Here is a 22,516-nt window from a genome sequence, read left to right as displayed (position 1 = left end):
TGGCCATTTACCAGATATCGCACTGTCTCCCTCAGAAAAACATAATCTGAAAGCAACAAAATTCAGACCTTCATTACTCTTCTGGGCGCTAATACCCAACAAGAGCTGGCACTTGCCCATTGGATTCCTCTCTTCTAATTTTTGAGGACACTTATCATTAAGGAGACAGAACCAGGGAAAAGAGACAAGGCGACTGAAGCTCGAGGGAGATGTTCCCAAGAAGAGCGATGGAAAAGACAGGCGGGAGATGCGATGGCAATGTGCAGGACGGTCATTTCGGTATCTTTGCGCTCGGCAGCGCTGCCTCGGGAGCTGCGGAGGGGCCGGGCAGCCCAGCCCGTGTCAGCCGCGGCAGGAGCCGCTCCCGGCGCGCCCCCGCAGCCCCCGCCCCGGCGCGGCCGCAGCCAATGGCGCTCGGGGGGCGGCGGCGGGACCGGGCAGCGGCAGCGCGGGGGAAGCAGCGGGCAGCGCTCCGCCGCTCCTCCTGCCAGCGCCGAGCTGCCCCGGCCCGGCCGGCGCCTGCAGCATGGACTCGGACTCCGCGGAGCTCAGCGAAGGCGAGCTGGTCTCGCCCGCAGGTAAGCGCCGGCTGCGGGGACGGGCGCTGGGTCCGGGGAAGGGGTCGGGTCCCTTCCCGTGCCCTGCTCTCGGCTGCCCGTGAGCTCCGGCAGCGCTGCCGGGCTGAGGGCACGGGGCAGCGCCATCCCCGCTCCGCGGCCCCGGCGGCACCGGCAGAGCCCAGCCCCGCTCCGGCCCCGCCGCTCCCGCGGGCTCGGGGCTGCGGCCCCGCTCCGCTGCTGTCCGGGGCCGGCAGAGCTGCCCCGAGGCTGTGGCGTGACAGCGAGTCCATAGCAGTGCTGGCGCAGCTGATGCTTCGTGCCCGGAGGCTGCGAAGTTTTCGGGGCTTTGCTCGCGGCTATTCCGCCGTCGCTCCGGGACCCCCGCGCGTACAGAAGGGGAGACGCCCCCGTCCGGGGCGGGCACCCTGAGCCCCCGGCCTGCTGGGCTTTTGTTTTCAAGCCTTAACTTGTCACCAGGAACCATGCTGACTGCTTGCTGCATCCCACATAGTTCTTGGATGAGGCAGAACGGGGAAAAAATTAAAACCTCTCCTGCCCTTTCCGAATCATCGCGTTCTTGTGTCTTACGCGAAACAAATGATGGTAGATGCGCCGTAGTCAAAGGCCATCCTGCACACATGGTAGAAACGGGGACAACGAACTTGTGTGAAGCACACGGAGGTAGGTTCGCTCTAGCAGCACAGCACGTGGCCCAGGATGCGCTGTCACCTCACGGCCATACCTCTGGGTGCCCGACCCTTGGGTCAGCCCTGGTGTCACCCTGCCCGCAGCAGAGCGGGCAGCAGGGGTGTCACACACACACACACACAGGACAGGGCTCAGGGGTGTCACACACAGGACTGACCTGCAGGGGTGTCACATACACACACACAGGACTGACCTGCAGGGGTGTCACATACACAGGTAGCACGCGACAGATGCTGGGCTGTCACTCACACCAGGTGCAGAAAGAACCTGTTTGACCTCCAGCTTCCCACAGTGAAAGTCATAGACATCCTTCTCTGAAACCATTTAACTGGCATCAGATGCAAGTGCAATAGGAATGATGCCTGAAATGGTCTCAGTGATCCTAATAAATCCAAATAGAAAGTTGCCGTGTTATGTTATTAAATCTTTGAGAAAAATCTTTTCACCATAACCAGTCCAGGATGGTGCACTTCATGCCAGCTAACATCCCCCTGCATCCCCAAAAAGGATTTGAACACCAATGTTCTAACTACAAAGGCAGAAAAGCATATTTTTTGAAATAGTTCATCTGTCCTATTAAGACAGCAGTGATAAACAACAGTAGGAAGTCATAAGATAAATGTGTTTTCTAGTGTCCCAGCAGAACATTTCATAGCATAATCTGAAATCTAATTCAGTTTTAAATACTAGGGGTATTTACTTCTGATATTTTGCTTTGTATTTTCTTACTTGAGATCAAGAGAATTAAAGAATACCAGCAACAGGTCACAGAGCTCCTTATATTCACAGAGCTCTGTTTGGCTGAGCTTACTTGCAAAGACCACCAACAGCTATAATTTTTCATCTAAACAAATCTTCCAAGCTATGCATGAAGAGCAAGTTGCAAACATTAAATTTATAGACAAATTAATAAAGTAGAGCTCCTGCCAAAAATTTACTCCTGGTCTGGATAGGAATTTCTTTTAAATAAATTTAAAATAACTATGCTCAGAGATTTCCATAAGTGGTTTTCATGTCATCACTTGCTAGCTGCCAAGAGTTGATGTTCATCAGTCTCCTTTCCTCTTTTCTGTTCCTTCTTTGTTCTATTTAAGTGAAGAAAAATCTGTATTTTGACCATACATGGCAGATGCCTATGCAGTAGAAAAAAATTGGAATAGACAGAAAACTTGGATGTTTTGTCTTATGCAGCTGCATTTTTTTTTTCCTGCACTAAAGAATTACATGCTCTTTGTTATGCCCCATCATCTTCTGCAAAAGAGATGTTTTTGCTGGATTTCCTCTGGTCGGGTTTCTGTACTGTGCCATATGCACGGTGCAGCCGCTCTGTGTCCGTGGGTGTCAGTCGGGCTGTCAGGCACTGCTGCAGGCACGGCAGCCGCGGGGCTGCGCTCTGGCCTTCAGCCACCGCCTCGCTCAGGGACGTGCACACCCCGCAGCCCACAGGGCAAGCTCAGGCTCTGGGAGGAAAATCTGGGATGAAGTCCTGCTGATGGTTTGATTTTGGACACTCATTTTAGTACAGTTAGGATTTTGTACTGTACTGACAGCCGGCCCCGTGGTGAGCTTGCTCTCCCCATCCCCAGTGCCGACACTTCCCGGCTCCAGCCGGCACAGCTCGGGCTGCCCGCAGCGCTGCCCGGGCTGTCCGATCCCCTCAGCCCCCGGGACGCGGCTCGCTTCATCTCCCGGCCCCGCCACGCTGATGCAGCACAGATGTTTCAAAGCACAGCCCATTTCAGGGATTGCATTACTCGTGCAATGCTTTCCCAGCCCTTTGTCTGTCCCAGTGAGTGGCACCCTTGCCATTCCTGGGCTCACACGGGGTGCGGGAGGCTGCCTAGTGCACCCCCACCATCTGCCATACACGCGTGGCTTCCAAGAAGCAGCTGGAATCACACTCCAAGATCCCAGCAGCCTCATTTGCTTTAATAGCCCACTTAAAACTTGAGTCTCCAAGGAGGCAGAAATACTTTTTCTGTATTTATGCTGAACATGTTGTCACAATAGCATCTTCATAGTTCTTAGGTGGAAACAAAAGCTCCTTGTATGTGAGCAGTGCAAGATGTTAGCTGTACTTTAAAGCAAACAAACAGCAACAAAAACCACCACACCTCTAACAACATTCAGCTCTACAGCCTTGGCTCCCACAAGTTTCCCACACCCATCTATTACTGCTTTGTGTCTTGAGGTGTCTATAGGGTCAAAAAGCTTTGGTTTTCAAAAATGGTTACTCATGAGACAGACTCCTATTAAGAACATTAAACAGGTCTTCATGATTCTGAAAAAATTATATATTGTTGTGCAAAAGAAGAAAAGTTACATGCTTACTAGCTAGTGAAATTTCTAGTTTTACTGCAGAGGTGATTAGTCATTTTCTTTTTTGTCCTACAGAAGAGCTTTTGAGAACTGAACAGGTAATCTTAAAATAGAACATGGTTCTCATTTTTGAATGTCCACCTATTGAGAGTTTGAGTTTTAAAAAAGCCCTTTTCAATAGAGTAATGGTCTCCTTTCCCTCAGCTCTTTCAAAGTCATCCGGCCACATGAAAGAGTGATCCTCCATGTCATCTTGCAGAGTAACATTTCACAAAAATTCAGGTCATCACCAACAGAAATGATTTCACAGTGGGTTTGGAAATTCTGCATACAGGAGAAAAAAGGGTGTGAGACCTTCATTTGGTGTGCCTTGTCCTAGGTCCCCTGGCTGAAACAGGCAGGAATTTGGCCATGTAACTTATGTGTACTGATTTAAGCCTTCATACAAGCCACGAAGTCACAGCGTGAATTTTCATGTTTGTTTTAGTGGAACTGTTACTTTACAGTAGTAACATAAGATAACCAGAGGCTAAATTGCCTCTATGATCTTTGAAGCAATACAGATTATCCTCATGAAGTTTAACATGCTGTGGAGAACAAACTGTTGCTGGTCCCTTCTCTAGGTGTCCTTCCACAGAAGTTGAAAGATGTTTGGCCTAGGAAAGAGCAGCTTGTATTCCAAGTAGAGCTCTAAATTAATGGTAGGGGTTTTGGTTTTTGGGGTTTTTTTAAGACTTAACAGTGCGAAGCTTTCAACTTTGTATAATGGCAATGATAACAAGATGGTGACCTAATCACCAGGCTTGTATCCATAAGGACAGTGGGAGCTGATTATGACTTCAGTACCTTTTCAACAGAGCCAAGATCTTACCCTGGAACCCTTAGCACAAAAAATGTTAATGTATTTTAAATTATTTGATAAATTATCTGAGCTTTTCTCTGGGCAATAAATATATACTTGGTAAAAAATCCAACTGATTTAAACATTATTTACTGGTGTAAAACAACCTCTACAGACATGAATCATTTTTCTAGAGTTGTACTATTATTTGATTTGCAATGCTTAGCAAGTAATTTATTCCGCAAATTATTTATGTGAACTGTCTGTAGTTCTGTGCTATTAATCTTTGAAGCCTGTTACACATTCTAATCACTGTTTTACAGAGTTAAATGCCATTCAAGAGTTAATATATTCTTGTAAATACAAAATGAATTAGAAAGGGTAACGAAGACATTTAAGAATTATTATTTGAGGCATCAGTAACATGCTTATGTGATGTATAGTGCCAGTAGGCATTGTTTAACCTGTTGCAGTATCATACCATTTGAAAAATACAGCCTTTACCCTAAGGAATATTTGTGTGAAGAAGGAGGGCTTTGGTTTAACAAAGCCTTGTTTTGATTCTACGTAGAATGTTCCAAATCAGATAAACAATAATATTTATTAGATGTCTGACAAGCCAGAAGAAATAGTAGATAACACGTTCTAGGCATGAAAACTAGAAAAATAATTTAAAAGCAAATAATTTTTATGAAGTTCTTTCTAGCAACTATTTAATAAAGGCTCTGCTTTTGCTTTCTGCTGGACAACAAAGGAAAACAAAGCTAATTAAAAAAAAGATGGACAGACAACAGACATGAGCTAACATGCCTTGGGACTCATGCACCAGACTGTTACAGGGCATTCTGGATCACACTGCAAACTGAGGCAGCACAGGTCCAGGTCTCTCTGCCAAGAGAGTGGGCAAGAGATGCTTTGGGATGAGCAGGCAGCAGCAGCTGGGGCAAGGATGTGAGCCAAGAGCCTGGTTGGGTGAATTTTTTTATTTTAGTGTTCCCTCCAGGAATTACCTGAGCTGCTGATTTGCATACAGACTCCTCATTAGTACAGCAGCTGCCAGTTAGGAAGTCTTGTCCAGCAGGGGAAAAAAAAGGCAAAGAGTAAAAATTTTAAAGGGAAAAAAATTCTAACCACACTATAAGGATAGTAAAGGCCATAAATAATCCCACTTTTGTCAAATTGACTAGACACCTTGGACAAACAAATATTCACTTTTTGTTCAGGGTTCTGTTCTTAAAATCAAGTGGAAATATGAACTTCATAAAGCACTGGATGGAAGCCCAAGCTCACCTGCTTGTGCAAGATCATGACTAAGCTGTCCCCCCACTGGAAATTTTGATGTTGCTAGCAGTCAGTGAGCAGGAAGCCTCCACCCTTTTTAATATGTAGATATGGACAAGAAATGTATGATGGCATGTTAAATTCATAAGTAGGACTATGAAGCAATTGCTGCCACACAGGAATTATTGGCCATTCCTGTCTGCCTTGCCAAAGGTCTGGGATGAGACTGAGTTCTATTTAAAGTTATATTTTGGCAGTAAGGAGTGACCTGTACAAAGCAATGAGCACACTGCCTCAAAAAACTCACATTTCCCCTTTGAAGAAATAAATCTTTTAGCCTTTTCATCTCTTCTACAGCAAAGACTAAAAAGTCATGGTAGGAAGAGTATGTCACCTTATTTGCTGGTATCAGAGCAATCAATCTATAAATCCCAGGTAAAAAGAACAACAGGACAGACAGATGAGAGTGTTTTCCTGAAGACCTGGCCTGTCTGAGAGCCCTTTGGTACTTGCATTCTACCTACAGCATCAGCCTTAGGGTGACAAACCCTCACAGGAAGGCAGGAGAACTCTGTAACTTTCTGAGACCTCACTGTTTTATCTGGTAAACTAAGCAGGACCTGGCTGTGAGCCCAAGCAGTGGTACACAATCCTCTAAACTGTTTATCTATTAATACTCTTCCTGGCACTGTTTCAGCCCATGCTAGATAGCCTCCCACTAAATGTCCTGGCACGAGACAGAGGATAACAGTGGCCAGTATGAATTAAACAACATTTGGAGTGTGGGAAAGAATTCAGCCTGTATCCAGATGGCAGCACAATGCATGGACAAAAGGTTCTGTGCTGGTGAATTTACAGACAGGGACCCTGAGGTCAGAGCAGGGTGCAGAGGTTCTTCACTCTTACTGTGGTCTCTAATGCCTGCTCAAGGCTGTCCAGGCTGCTCAGGGACCCTGCTCAGGGCAGCTTCCCTGGGCTGAGACCTGGGTTTGGAGCCTTGCCCAATTAAAAGTGTGTTATTTGCTGTTTGCCTGCAGAAATCTCTTTGCCACTTACGTTATGGGAGGTCATTTCATGGGCTGACAAGTGCAGCTGGAGGAGATTCATGGGAGGTTGAGACTTGCTGCAATAACTACAACTTTATAGCCAAGCCTCAAACATTATCGTGAGAAGCCAAGCTGAGACATGGGCTGGTAGCCAGTGAGTTTTTCTGCTCTTTAAGGCAGACATCTTTAACAAAATAGGCTGAGAAAGAGCAAGAGTCACTTTGATGTCTTTTCAGTGGTCACTAATTCCTCCTTGGTTCAGATGCTGGATTATGTCAAGTTGGAGCAGTTGGCTCTGTTCAGCCTTTCTGCAGAGGAACAGACTGACCAGTCCCTCTGCACAGGTGTAGATTTTGGCTGACATCTGTTGATATAACAACACAAAACAGGGCAGGAAGATTATTCCATCTATGAAACACTTCACCATGGAGACATTCTCCTAGGTCTTCTTACTAGTGCTAGTTTAACATGAACTAAACACTGAAACACTAAAAGTTAGCATAATACCTCACTTATCACCTTCTCATTCCTGGAATTAACTTTGTTTATCCAAGCAGTTTGTGTTGCAGGAAAAACTAAATTCTTTCTCTTTGAAGGAATGTATTAACACTAGTATTGTGCTAGTGCTTCCTTTCCAAATAATTTTCCGCTTACTTTTAGAGCCTATAGTTTACATGGTCAAATCACTGACAGATGCAGATCAAATAAATAGAAGCTTCTTAGACTTTTCAAAGTCGGGGTGTTTTGGTTTTTTTTTAAATTAACATAACCATTTTTCAGATTGTTTTTTCAACAAAAGCTCTATGCCATACAGTGTTATGCCAGGTGAATATCTGTAGCTTTTGTTTACTTGCATATAATTTTAGCTTTGTGTTTTTGTGCATCATTTCCCTCTAACTCCCAGAAGTGAGAAGGAAGTAGGATAAAGGTATCAAGAATGACCTTCACGTTCACTTCAAAGCAAGTTATAGTTGGTGCCTCACTATTTTTATACATTAATCATCTCCACTGTTAGGAAGAATGTTTACAAGTAGATACAAAAGTAATCAGTACAGTCATTGTGATGCACAGCTACTGGATTAATTAGAAAGTGATAAGAATTGGTGAGGAAAACTATTGACTGAAATTACAGGTTTAAGAATGGGATAAAAAGTTTAAGCCTAAGTATACGTAAAAATCACTTGCACAAACTTTCTGCAGTGCCAGTGTGTCCCCTTCTTACCCCCTTGGACTAACCAGTGTTCTTTAAATACACCAGGGTCTATATAACTGAGAGGAGGTTTCTGTTCAGTGGTTAAAAACTCACCTGTATCAGGAACTAGTTTCTGGTGTATGAATTTAGCCTGACCTCAGCTGAGGTTTCTCTGGCTTCTCTCTTACCTGTATTTGTTTTTAAGAGTCTATTTCTATACCAGTTCTTAAAGGTCAGATTATCCTGCATAAGAAGGATGTAACACTTTGCATCCTTGGGTCAGATATAGCCCCGAGAGCTCTTGCCTGCACTCCTGTCCATTCCTCTCCCAAAAAAGCAAAAACCCACAGCCAAACACAAAAGCAACAACAAGAAACGAAAACAACCACCAAAAAACCCCCAGACCTGTACACTCATCCAAAACAGTCACCGCTGGCATTTCTCTGTGGAGCACTTCCCCTTACAGAAATCATACAAAACTGATGGAAAGCCAAGAACAAATTGTCTCAGGGACAGATGAATAGCAGTGTTTTCCACCACTCCACGATTTAACTTCATCATTTGGATTAAATCAGATGCTGTAGGGCTTAAAGCAGTCCCAACACTTAGAAGTTAATCAGCTGGCATCTGCTTATCCTCCAGACCTGGATATCTCCTGGAGTTCTGAAGCCAAACTGTGAGCTAGGGCTCACAAATAGTTGCTGTTGTTCACTTCTGCACAACTTTCTCTTTAACTTGTTTATTTTACTGTGTGCTAGGTGTTTGAAAGCCTAGCTGGGGACAGATGGAAAATAGCCATTTCAGTGTTATGTTTCCACATACTTGTGCTGGTATAAATGGATGTTCCCACTCCCTCAGGAGCACTGAGGGAGGACAGGCAGGAACTCCTCCTGCTTTGAAAAAAGGCACATGCAGAGGGCAAGGAAGGTCTAAAGTCTCCTTGCACCCTTGCTTTGACTGCCCCTGCCACCAAAGAGGCTGAGACCCTTGCAGGAAGGCAGATTTTGATTATATTCTGCATCTTCTAACCTCTAGAATACTTCTAAATTGTCTTTTCCCGTCTGTCCTCATATCTTAGACTAACAATTTGTGTTCATTCTCCAGATACCCACATCTTTCTAGCACTTAACTGATCTCTCACTACCCCATGCCCCCGCCAATATGCTGTCCTCCTCAAGCCTCAATTCTTCCAGTATTGATCTGATTTTTCTTCCTTAACTCATTTCTTCTCAAATGCTCTTGGGTTTATGATTTCTACAACTGAAAGAAGGGAGTAAATGCTGTTAGGATATATTTCAATAAAGGGGAAATTGATGGAAGCAAGATACTGACTTGGCATTGTAATTAAAGGTTCTAGAAACAGGAACTAACCTGCCTCCTCTGGCAAACAAAAAATACAGACAGTGGGCTTGCAGGTGGGATCAGGAAAGTTAATTTGATTTTTAAATACTGAAACACGTCAATGCAATATTTGCCAGAAAGTGAGCATCTTCACAGATAACAAGGGCTTCCCAGCTATTTCCAGACTGCATTCCTGAAGAAGCAACTCCTTGAAGAAACAGTATATCCTCATCCCTATAAGTTCAAATAATTGGGCTTGAATAGCAGATCCAGGGGAGAATTTCTTCTGTGACCAGACCCAGCAGCTGTGACTGTCACTGATCAAATGAGATCAGAGGAGGACACTGTTTTCTAGTGGTATAACTTAGCTACAAGAAATAAAGGAAACCAGAGCCTTGCTATTTTGCAGAGTATCCTGTTGAGTAATGTGTTGAATCACAGCATGCATATCTCACTCACATGAGGTAACAAATATATATTTATTAAAAAGTGACAATCTGCTTTAATTTTAAAAAATATTAGAAGAGAATTCACAGAAATTGCCTCTAGGAAGCAATCAGAAGCTTTAAACAGCTGTGAAAAGGCAGTGAAAGCAAAAGATGCTTCTGTAAACTAGACTCATCTTCACCTGGGACAAGAATGTCTATTTCGATTTTCTTCTGTTGATAAGACAATGATGAGAGCACAGAAATGCACTGAGGGAGGCTTCAGGGCAAGGGCTGAAGCACAGGAATTGCCAGGTAGGTACAGACCCACCAGAACACCAGCACAGTGCCTACATCCACCCTTCCACCCTGCTACTGACTGGCCTGAGCCAAATCAAACTAAAACTGGATCCATTCTGCCCTTTGGAAGGTCAGCAGCCACCCTGACACTCAGGTTTCAACCATCACTGGAGAAGAGAAACAAGGTTCCCACAAACAGGGTCCCCATTTTCACCAGGGCATCTCTCCCTGGATTGCTGATGTGTCCCATCTGCCTGGCATGTCCTTGGTCAGCAGCAGCCCGTGAGAGAGCAGAGAGGGGACACAGCCCTGCCTGGCAGACAGGGAGGGCTCAGCTCTGCCCTGCCCTGTTGGGCCGGCACAGGGCAGCAGGACAGACCCCACTGCAGCATTCTGCAGCCAGAACACCCGGGAGGCTGCCCAGAGCTGTGTGTGCCCTTGCCCACCCATGTCTGCATGATGAGTATCAGCTGCTCCTGCCCTGCTCAGAGCTCTGTGTATTCACCTGTCAGAACCCAGTGAGGGGAGCAGTGCCTTAGCAACAGCTGAGGAGTATTAAAGAAGAGACAGGTGACATGTAGGAAGAGAATTTAGGGCAGTGGTGGGGGAGAGATTATTCAGTGTTTTCCATATTTTGGTATAACAGAATTTAATTTCCTTGAAGTTACTGCAGTCAATGGCAAGCAGAAGTGTGCACATGAAATACCTCTGGCTGAGCACCAAAATAAAGCATGACTAGACATACAAAATAACCCATGCAGACCGCAAGGGATTGTTTAAAAAATAATTATATACTTGTCACCGAAGAAGCTTTTCTATATTTATAATTCCTTTTTCCTTATAGCTTCATCTGATGGAATTCAGATAGCATGCATGCCATTATGTTAAACAACCAATTCTGGAATACTTCACTTCTTTCCTCTCTTTTACAGGCATTAAGGCAGTAGTTACACTTCCTAATGGGCCTTATTTTAGGGACAGTTAAGGCCTATGTTTAGTCACTTCATCACTGACTAAAATCCAAACTCTGCTAGTACGCCATTGAAGATATTGAAAACAAATCTTTAAAAAGTACTTAGCTTGCTTTTAAAGCAATGTGGTTTCTTTACTATGATAAAGTGATAAAAATACATATGAGATGATAAAGCTCACAGTAATTTTGTTGCTGAAGAAGTTTTACAGCTATCTACTTGAATTCATTTGGTTTGAAACTTGCCTTGGTCTAGCATTTTTTTGAGTTGAAAACATTTTTTTTATACAAACAGCATATAACTAAGCTTTTTTTATACATGTGTAAAGTGGACAAAAAAGATTTTCCCTAAGTAAGGAAATGCTATATATAGAAGGAAATCTGAAGACTTTCAAGTCACAGACTTCAGGAGGTTTGTTAACACCATCCCCAGGGAGACAGAAAGACAAACAATAAAAAAGCAATTTCCTGCACAGGAACATCCAGAACATCAGAAACACCTAGTAAAGAGAACAGTTTTGTGCAGAGTGGAAGTCATTTATCCTGCTGGTTCATGTTTTTCACTCTGCTAATCATCATTCCCTGTTATCATCAATGGGAGGGGCACACATATCAGTAGGTAACACTGAGTTTTAAACATTTTTAATAAATGTCACAACCTGAATAAGCCAGAGAAGGTGTAGCCTCCACAACTCTTGAGATGTATAATGTGGAATAACAGCTCTGGGAAAGAAAGAATGCTACAGGGCATGATTGTGCCATCAGAATTTCAGAGCCACAGAGGACAGAGCCCCAGGCAGCACCATGGCCAGGAAACTGCATCCCATGGGGGTATCGTGCTGCTGCTGAGGGAAAAATCCTGCATGCAGACCTCCTGCAGCTTCTTCTCAGACCTCGAGGGTGGCAGACCTGGATTGTGGTAGGAGTTGGACCAGATGCTCTTACTTGATGTTTTCCTTCTCTTTTTTCTTTTTAGCAGACACGCCACAAAGGAGTTAATATGACCACAAACACACAAAATTGGTATTTAAAGTTACTTCTGCTTGGGCTCACAGACACACAGCTTTCACAATGACAAAGGGAACCAGAAGCTTGTCCATAGCAAATAAAAATTAATCTTGGGACAGTGCTGCCTGAGCCACTGAAAGCGGGGCACTGATTCTGCAGTAGCAGTTATTTAGGTAGAGCAGGCACCACAGAAGAAATGTTAGATGGCTGTACTGAAAGGGTTTAGGTAGTGCAGGATGTGCATGGATGTGTCAGATTTCAACAGATGGATTGCTGATTTGGGGTTTATGTAATTCAGAGCTGTTCTAACACAGTACTGAGGGACAGACATGCAGAGTAACAGAGGATGTCAGTATTTAAGAAGCTTTGCCATGTTTTCACATGCTTATTTGTAAAAAAAGATGGAAAGAAAATATCCAAATTAGTTTTTCCTTCACAAAAAGAACCCCAAACACATACACAACAACAACAAAAAGAACCAAAACAAAACAAAAACCTACAATGGCAAGAATCCTTTGTGTGATATCCCAGTTAGGTTTGTGCACTTGTAACACTGTATTCATATTAAACCAATTTAGTGTATTGTAAAAGGCATCTGTAATCTGTATAGCTTTCAAAATACACTTTGCAGCTTTAGATTTCTGTTAAATAATATCTTCCTGAATTTCAAAGCAAATAAAACTGGAAATTTAAGGACACTGTAAAGATACTGGGTTAATGTCTTTGTGCAACCTCCCATATGATAACTTTTCAAAATCTGGTGATAAAGTACTGGGCTGTCAGCAGGATCTTAATGACAGCCTTAAGCAAGTTTTTCAGTTGTATCTATTTCTCCTCCCATTCCTGATCTTGTCTGTTTTTACCTTCACTATTTTTAGGTGAGGAATGTCTTTCATTACACTTGTGCAGTAAAAACCCCAAGATGTTTTATGAAAATCATGTAATAAATACTAATATCAAAGCAGGGCATGGTCCCTCAGGGTACTTTTATAGGTATATTATCAGAGGGCTTCCTTCCATACCAGAGAAAAAATCTGCACTTCTGCAGTTCACACATCTTAAATGTGAAAGATACATAAGCATTCAATAAGGACTTCCAGAAGTTTTTTATGAAAAAGTTTGAACACTACTTTATCTTAACCAGACTTGACTTTTTGTCACATTAAACAGATGACTGAAATTATCTTTTTTCAATAAGCAGTGCCACTGCATATCGTAAGATAAAGGAATTACAAGCAAAAGTAGAAAATTCATATTTTTAGCAATTGAGCTAAAGAGAACACACATTTTTCTCCTCCCTTTATCCATTTGTTTCTGATTCCAATTATTTTGCTTTCTGGCATTGAAAATATGTTTGGAATCAAACTAGACCCCACAATTTGCAGTAAACCTGTGTTACTTTGTTTTGCTTTTCCCTTTAATACATTCTTAGTAAAATGAGGAAAGCCATTCACCCAGAGAGAATTTACCAGAAAGAGTTTGGCAGCATTAACCTGCTGATGACTGCTGGTGTAGTCTTTGATTCAAGTCTTTGCAGGGTGGGACCAAGCACAAAAAAAGATCCTGACCAAGTGATTGGACACAGGCTTTCCTGCATGGCCTGCATGCACACACTGTGGTGTAACACTACATCATCCATGAAAAACCTGCTGTAAGCCACAGGGACAGGTATTCCCACCTCACACAGAGCCACTGCTTCTTTACAGCCCAAGTTTCAGTTCTTGCACATAACGGGGTTTGTGTGGACTTCACATATATAACCCATCTACACAATAATCTTCTCAGGAGGTGCTTGCTGCCAAGCTCCCTTGTGTGCAGGCCAAGGAACATGGACATTTTCCAGTCCTGTCTGTTAAGACTTCCCTGCAGGAAGCTGGCTTCCTAGGGTGTGAATTTGTGCTTTAAAACCATCTGCCCTACACTGCTTCATCTCAGGCAGTGCCTTAGTGGAAGAAACAATAAGTTCTGCTCAAAGGTCACAAGGTCTGGCAACCTGGCACTAACCCTCAAATTCTACAAAGCCAGGTGAAACCTGGCCTGAAATACAACAAACTGCAAAGTCAGCCCCAGCCAAAACACAGCTTTTCATTAATAGAGCTCTGAGAGTCACCTTGCCTGTAGAAACACAGGTTGAAGACTTCCTAGTAAACAGCTGTAGTGGATAATGTTATTTTCATTCTCTCACATCTCAAGGTCAGTTTATTTATCTGGAAATGAAATCATGGCAAGACAATGTTTTCCACAGTCACACATACTGGAAGAATGCTGAAGCCTGTTAATACACAGAAGGATCAATGTCTGCTGGAGAGACAAGAGGCACTCAGCAAGTTTGCAGCCAGGGAGATTCAGCCTGACATTAGGAAATCAGAGTTACAACCACCGAGAAGGAACAGATCAGACAACTATCTCCTCTAGCCTGTTAGCCTTATCTCAGAGAAAGGAATGGATTAGATGATTAATGTAAAGGGTTTTTTCCTTCAACCCCAGGTTTCTATGGCACTGAAATATACACAGCAGTTCAAAGCTTTAGCTCAGTGATGTAAACCATATTTTACACCAAACCTGACTCACTTTCCATGTGAGCAGACAGAATAACCTTTGCCAAAACTCAGTCCTTAACTCCATCTCCTTTTAACACCGATAGTCTTTTAGATAAAGCCTCCAATTGTTCTGGAGGGTATAATTCCTTCACTTAATAGCTGTGTAGATTGCCCCATCCTAACATCAGCCAAACAGCCCTTGCCAGCTGTACCTCGTTCAGTGATCAGTTACCTAATGACATTGCAGGTGATTTTTAACACAAACTTTGCTTTCCAAGGTGTAAATACAGACAGTTCAGTTGCAGAGGCTCATAAAGACAGTGGAAAAAAAACAATTAAAAAAACTTACTTGAATGTTCTTTATCCTCCAATCTGCAGCAAGCAAAAGAACCATAGTGGCATTAAGCCATGAGATCAGGTGCACTCCTTGTGTGTACCCCATGCTCTCAGATCACTTTCACAATCCATTCTCATCTGCCTAGATTCACCTCAGACTGATTCCTCCCAGCATCACCTCGGGTACTGCTGATCCTTAATTGCCACAGCAGGCACAGCCCTGTGGGCTGGATTGGCCTCACCTGTCTGGGAGCCAATGTTCCTGCAGGAGCCAGGTGCAGCCACCTTTGTGCCTGCTGGCTTTGAAAGCAGAAAGAGCCAGTCCAAATCACCAGCAGATTATACCTGGTGCTCTGTCAGTAACATTTATACTCCCATACCCTATAGCCACTATTGACACCTCATGGCAAACTTCCCTCTCTTAATTAATAGTTAAATGTATCACCCATAGGTAGATGCAACTTGACTAATGCCTACTAGAAGCACTTTGTGGATATAAGTTACACCTGGAAATAGACGAAGGTGGATTTTAATTAGAAATACACCATCTACTCCCAGTCTGCAAACTGATTATACATTGATTTAGAGCTCAACAGTGCAGCGAGGCCAGGAGACCAAATGAATACCAAGTTTAGGTGCTGAGGAGCAGACACACTTTCTGTCAAACCGGACAATGTAATTTTATACCTTAAACATCTGTTTTTTTTTTTTATTTTAATCTTGTTATAACACAGCTATATATAGCAGGAAAAAAGGGTCTTACTAAAGTAGACCTGTTCATGCAGTGACCTGAGATAGACTAAACAGACCATCTGTCTTGGGAATCTGATTTCTAACCAGAAATAAAAAGGAATGTTAGAACCTATGAGTTATAGTTAGCCTTAGTTCTTATTTCATAGTGCTCTAACATTCCTCTGGAAAAATGTAAACAGACTGAAAGAGGGGGAGGGAATAAAAGGTTTTCTAAAGTTTTATTGCCTAGAGGGAAGACAATGGGGAAAGTCATTTTTCCTCCCAGGGAGAGAGCTGCAAAGTCTCTCTGAGCTGTACAAGAAAAGCACATCAGAGTAAAATCACTAAAGTGCAATGCACAAACAAGACTACTATAACAAAGTGATTGGCATCACGTTCAGCTATGCTGTTGCCAGAAATAAACTTATTAAGCCTTGATGATATTAATTTGAATATTAAAGGAGATATACATTCATTGCTCTTCTAGATGAAAATAAAATACCTCAACAGAAAGCAGCTAAAATGATAATAGAGCCATATTCCCAAGGACCATTTAAACTTACATTACAAGAAAATATGAAAATACCCTTTCTGTGGACTCCTCTTTAGCATGGAGAATGTACTTATTTATACTGATTAATCCAATAGTTTCCTCTTTTTGTTTCAGACTACTAGTTAATATCTCTGCTTTAAAAAAGCAACAAACCAACCAAAACCAAAAAGCCAAAACCAAACACAACACAAAGAAAAACCACACAACCTGAACAAGCAAAAATCCAAACACTGCCAATCTAGCTTTACTTTTAAAGTCAGAGAGTGAAGAGGTGTCCTTTAAACCCGTAGTCAGACGGGCTAGTGGAGGTGATAGCACACAGAGTGCCAGGGAAATCGACTCCTTGGGTCTGGCAGAACTTTGCCAAATGCCCTGCCAGACATCGCTATGATTGTGTGACTAAAGAACTAATGTCAGATTTTTACATTTAGCTTCTTTCAGCAAAAAGAATGAAAAACTTGTATCATTCTCAGTTCTGTGAGATCATGAAACAAAATTACAGCAGCTATGCAGACAACCCCAAGCTCCACCTGTAGCTGCTGCCAGAGCAACAAAAGGCCCCAGACCCCTGCCCAGTGCGGAGCCGGGGCACTGTGACAAAGCCACCATCTCTCATGGTGCCCCAGACCCCTGCCCAGTGCGGAGCCGGGGCACTGTGACAAAGCCACCGTCTCTCACAGTGCCCCAGACCCCTGTGCAGAGCCGGGGCACTGTGACAAAGCCACCGTCTCTCACAGTGCCCCAGACCCCTGCCCAGTGCAGAGCCGGGGCACTGTGACAAAGCCACCGTCTCTCACGCAGGTTTTGGCTGCAGGCCCCAAGCGCTGTCGGACAGAGCAGCCCCCAGGTGGGACCAGGGCTCTCTCCAGCCCAGCCCAGGGTCCCACAGCAGCAAAACCCCACACAAACAGCAGCTGGGTACACTGTGATGCCAGCAAAGCAGCTCCTCACAACAAACAGCCCCAGGCGGGCAGGCAGGGAGCCAGCAGCACTCACCTCGCCAGCTGCGTGTCCCATGTTCCAGCCTTCCACAGCCGCCTTCTCCTGCGGGAACAACCCGCCCTGCCTGTCCCAGGTGCAGGTCAGTGCAGCCCCGCTGTGCTGATGGAGCCCCCGGTGCTGAGGGGCACAGCACCCGAGCTGGGCAGGGCTCTGTCCCTGCAGCAGGGCCGGGGCAGTTTGCCAGCACAGACTGCAGCACTGGAGTTCTGCATGTGGAGGGGTTGTGCCCCTCAGGTGACCCATGAGACCCCAGTACTGGCACAAAGCACAAAGCACAAACACAAAGCTCATCCCTCCCAGCTCCCAGGACAGGCAGGGTTACCCCGTGTGTCTCCCATGGCTGCATGTTCTGTGTGCCTGACACACAACCCAAAATGTGGGTACCTGCCTCATAGGATTTTGAGCCATCAATTTTTGTCCTGCTTTGGTACTTCAAAGTCTGCTTTTTGGTTTTCTGCTTCAGTCATCCCTGTGTTCAAAAGCAGAATATAAATAGGATCACAGAAACCAATCTTCCATTTCTTCCAGAATTAAAATTAAATCTTGCACTATTGACATCATCATATGCAAGTAGCAATCACAGAGTAGAACTACATAGCAAGTCATAAAAAGATACATCAAATATTAAAGAATTTGATTTTTAATTGAACCTTCAGTGGTCAGACTTTTTTTAATTCTGTCTATATTTTTGAAAAGCATTGACAGAATTGTCTTACAGTATAAAGTTGGTTAATACATAAAATAAGTCTCTTCAGATCAGAATAAGGCAATTTAAATGGTCAAAATACCTTATTAGGATTATGAGGAAAAACATAATTGCCAATTTGCTACTAATAAAATAGATTCTTGATTATTGTGTAACACTGAAACAAGGCCTAACCTTGCAACTTTAGTTTGGTAGAATTCCCATCAAGTGAGGAGTTAGTGCTAGATGTAAGTCATCACATGGGAAGAATGCAGGAAATATTTTTCTTATTAAGTCTTACAAGTTTTTATTGGAGTAGCTAGCAGGTATCCTCTGCTCTGGGGATGTTAAAGGCTTACATGTCATCATGGACTGTGAAAATCACACTGTCAAGGGCATAAAAGGGACATAGCACTGAAGTAGGGAAATAGAAATTTAAAATTAATTTACTGTCCCACTCTTAGGTTAGTCTAGGTGGAAGTTCTCAATCTGGAAATTATGTTATTTGGGTCTCTGTCTCACATCTTTTACCATGTCTTTCATGGTTGCTAAGAAACAGCAGCATTACAGCAGAGTAATCATTCATACTTCAGTCTAAATTGTGGTTAATTAGCTGATGTGTGAAGTGGGATCCCTACCACGAGCAGAAAGAGATACCATTTATGTTAAAAGCACAAACCAACAAAACTGACAAGCTGAGGATTTGTTCTCAATCAAAATGTTCAAATGCTAAAAAGCTTTGGAAAGTTTACATTCCCTGGAGTGGTTTGTAATACATGGGAAGGATAAAGGAATTATGATTAGCTGTGTCCCAAAATCTGTCCTTTTGCAGGCCTTAATGAAAATTCTCAGCTTGAGTGTGAAATCCGATGGGTACAAAACCAAAGGTGATGTGATTGGATAAATTAAAACAAAAGGAATTTGTTTTCTGACATGGCTAATGTATACAGCAGGACAAGGTTTACAGCTTAGGAGAAGGTGGGAAGTAAAAGATGCTACTGGGCTTTTTTAGAAGGTTTGAAGGTATAAATTTATGTGGAAATTATTTCTGGTATAATTTTATGTGGAAATTACTAGGATATGCAAAATAACTGATTATCCTTGTCTTCTGTATTTCTCATTTACCCAAACAAGGGTAAACATCACAGTCCTGAACAGAAATCAGTCTTGGCTTTGTCATTTGCCAGGGAATTTTCTAATTAGTGCCTTTGTTGTAGTCAAATAATCTTGTCATTTGATTTCCAAACAGGAGTGAAAATTTGATATTTCATTAGGAAAGAGCAATGAACAAGTGCCTGATATTTGAATGACAGATCTTTCCAGCAAATTTGAGATAGCACTAATACTATTTTTTTACTAAGTCAAGTTGAAGTAAGAGAATTTTAAATACCTCAGAAACTGATTGCTGTGAAAGCTTTTTTTTTTTTTTTTTTTGTACAATTTTTGATAATATAATACAATTTTCTTAAGTTCTGCTTGGAGAGGAAAACAATATTGCTGCAGTGTCTTCATATTTCTCTTCCAAATATGGATGTTATGGAGAGACATTTCTAAGACAAGTGCAATGAACTTCTCAGTTCTTACTGAGCAGAGACTCTGACAGACTATCTAGATGCCAAGTGTTAGCATTAACAACCATCTCAATCTATGCTCCGTTAGCCTTCATTTTAGTAGTTATTTTTAAGAACAAAAATGCTTTTGTGATGGTTTATTAAGCAGGATATACACTGCAAACAAAAAATATTTGTGTTCATTATGCTTTCAGAGCTTTCAAATTACAAAAATGTAGAAAATATGTTTTAGATCTTTATATGTTAAAAATATGTCTATTTTTGTGTGTTTCTATTTCCAGACTAGGATTCAAAAGTTATTATTCTGATTGTTTCTAAAGCTTCTATTTTCCTTCCTCTCCCTGATGGCAGAAAGATTCATACATCTTGTAACAAATCAATGTTTATTTCATTTTGCTACTGATTGGGATGTCAGAGGGCTTTTAAGATGTATTGTAAATAAATAGTTTGAGTGAGGCCACATTGGCTGTGCCCCAGAGGAGAAGCTATGGTAATTTTTGGAGCAGCCCAGTGCTATTTTGGACATGAGCTGAACAACCAGCTGTTGTCACTGGGGCAGAAAGAGCTTAAAGCAGGGGTGGATGCAGGCTGACCCAGGAGAGGAGGATACACTGTGCAGCCAGGAGCACGTGATGAAATGAATGATCTGAGCAGAACTGAGGGTGGGAGTGGGATAAAACTTCCCTTTCTCCCACTCCTTCATCTGTTGATCCCAGCTCAGATTGTGAAATTCATATGGGTAAAAAAGATACCCATGAGATACACTTAAATAAGGACCTAAAGAATGTATATTGCTAAGGGCTTGTGTTGGTCTTAAGCAATCTGGAGAGCTCTGCAGGGATTTTTTATATATCCTGTTGCCCTCAGATAACACAGTATTAATAAAATCTTCAATTCTAGCAGTGAAAGATTGTCTGTGGTGGATCATGGCTGGTAAGAGTTTCACAGAAGCTTGCTGGCTTGTGAGAATGCAGTTTTCAGAAGCACAGTGGACATTCCACAGAAATCTGTTGAGGGCCACTGTGTTGGAAGTACATAAGTATTTTTGGAAGTACATATGTATTTTAGTGTTTTGTTACTCTTTGAATGTCATTGTGAAAACTGTTGTTGCCGATTCTCAAATCTAATGCATCATTTGATTGTCAGGGATGTTACTTGAGGGACTGACAGCCCTACCTGGGCCTAGAAGAGTGGCTTTACATTTTTTTAATGGCACTAGTCTGTGAGTAAAACTAACCATGATTTGGAGTAGCTCAACTTTAGTAAGGACAAGCTCATCCACAGTCTTGTAAGTGCTCTTTGGCTGATGCCTCACAGAGCACCTCTCTTCTGGCTTGGTCCTCAGGACTGCATTGCCCTGGAGTCCCTGGTGTTCTGGCTGTGCAATGTAAAAGAAAAGCAGAGATATTCTGCACATGGTCAGGAACCCTACCCAGGGCACATCACTCCCTCACTGAATTCTGCCAGTGGAAGGCATTCTCAGCAAGAGCTGCCATTGAATGTCTCCCACACAGAGATGGTTGCAGCATCAATATAGGTGGTACTTCTGTGCCCAGAAAACTTGGGGTCCTGAAACCAACCCAAAGAAATCTTTTTTGAAAATTTGAAAACAGGAGACAGGTCTGCTGTTGCTGTTGAGTCAGGGAAGGAAAAGAAAGACTCCAGTCTTCAGAAGGTGAACAGAAAATGTTTAATAGAAAGTAGCACGTCTTTTATAACTTGACTCGTAAGCTGAGACTTGATTGGTCTCAAAGTGAAAACCTCTCACACTCTCAGTGAACTATGAATAGCACACTCTGGAAAATCATATCTATAAACAACCTGTGCAGAAAGAGAGATAATAATTGTTTTAATTCTTTCTCTGAGCTTTCCCACAGCTTCTCACAGCTTCCTCACAGCTTTCCAGGATTATCCTGGGAGAGCTATGTCTCTCTCTGTTCAGAGGATATGTGATTATCACAGTCTGTAAGTGCCAATCCCTTAAGGGATGGGTAGCATGGCTGGGCAATTCCACTCTGTAGGGAGGAGAGTGTGTGTCAAGCCCTCTTCTACCTGCAGGACTGCTGCACGTTGTTCCCGGGATGCTCTTGGAAAGGCTGGTGGAGATGCAGACATGTGACAAATGGATTTGGCTTCTCAAATCCTCTGGCTGAAACTCCTGAGCACGGCATGGGCAGCAATAGCCACTGTTGCAGCATCTGAATTGTCCCAGCAGAAGGGGAGGAGCTGGCAGGACCTACAGCCACTGGGCAAGGGCTGCATTCCTGCATTCCCAGTGGCAGGCTCTGGCAGATCAATGTGCTCCAGTGTTTCGGCTTTCAAAGGAAGCTTTTGGAAAAAGGCTATGGAACAGCCACTCAGTTTCCACTTGACAGAAAGCAGCACTTCAGTCCCACTAACTGTAGATTCTTTTTAGAGAACAACCCTAGAAATGAATCAGTAAAAGGCACAGCACAAAATAGGCTGCTGTTTCAACTGGCAACTGCACTTGTGTTGGGCTATTTCTGTCTTCCTTGTACAGGAATAATTTCCATCATTTTAAATAATTTTTCCAAGCTACACAAGCTGGTTTCATTTTCCAGCAGTAATCGAGGAGAAACCTTTATTTAAATCTTGTAAACGATCATGGGTGAGTAGATGAACCTGTAACAGAGCTAAATGAATATGCCAGATACCCAAATGAGTTTATCTGCGCCAGAGCGGTGAAAAAAATAAACAACTCTGATTAAATCTTTGAGTGGCAAACTTCCAATCCCAGCAATAAGGGCAGGCCCTATGTACTCTGGAGCTGACATATTTCTTCAGCATAGAACAAAGTGAACTCTGCAGCAACAATGACTATAGCCAGCTATGGGAAGGAATAAGCACTCCCAAGGAATAAGAACTCAATAGTCCACTGCAGTGTTTTCAGTGTTCTGTTTAATTTTGCAGATTATGTAACTTTTTTTCAGTTCAGAATGCTTACAGTAAATTTAGGCTTATAAAGACTTGACTAGGTTTTCATAATTACCTTTGTCTCAGACATCTTGGGAAAAGTTCATGGGCTGCTGTGGTCTGTATATCCTCCAGGTCTGCAGTCTAGGACTCAGCCTAGATATAAAGATGT

At 42.9% G+C, this 22,516-nt stretch overlaps 1 protein-coding gene across 1 annotated transcript in view; it reads left to right on the top strand.

Annotated features, from left to right (window-relative positions):
* Window positions 1–232: 232 nt before the first annotated feature.
* TNFAIP8L3 (TNF alpha induced protein 8 like 3) overlaps window positions 233–22,516 on the top strand; it is a 44,885-nt gene continuing 22,601 nt past the window's right edge. Inside the window, exon 1 of the mRNA XM_004176894.5 lies at window positions 233–578. Coding sequence (XP_004176942.4) covers window positions 248–578 — 331 coding nt within the window. The 5' untranslated portion in view covers window positions 233–247. The remainder of the gene's footprint in view (window positions 579–22,516) is intronic.

Source organism: Taeniopygia guttata, chromosome 10 (genome assembly GCF_048771995.1).
Source record: "Taeniopygia guttata chromosome 10, bTaeGut7.mat, whole genome shotgun sequence".
NCBI lineage: Eukaryota > Metazoa > Chordata > Aves > Passeriformes > Estrildidae > Taeniopygia > Taeniopygia guttata.
This window is presented reverse-complemented; position numbering and strand designations above follow the sequence as displayed.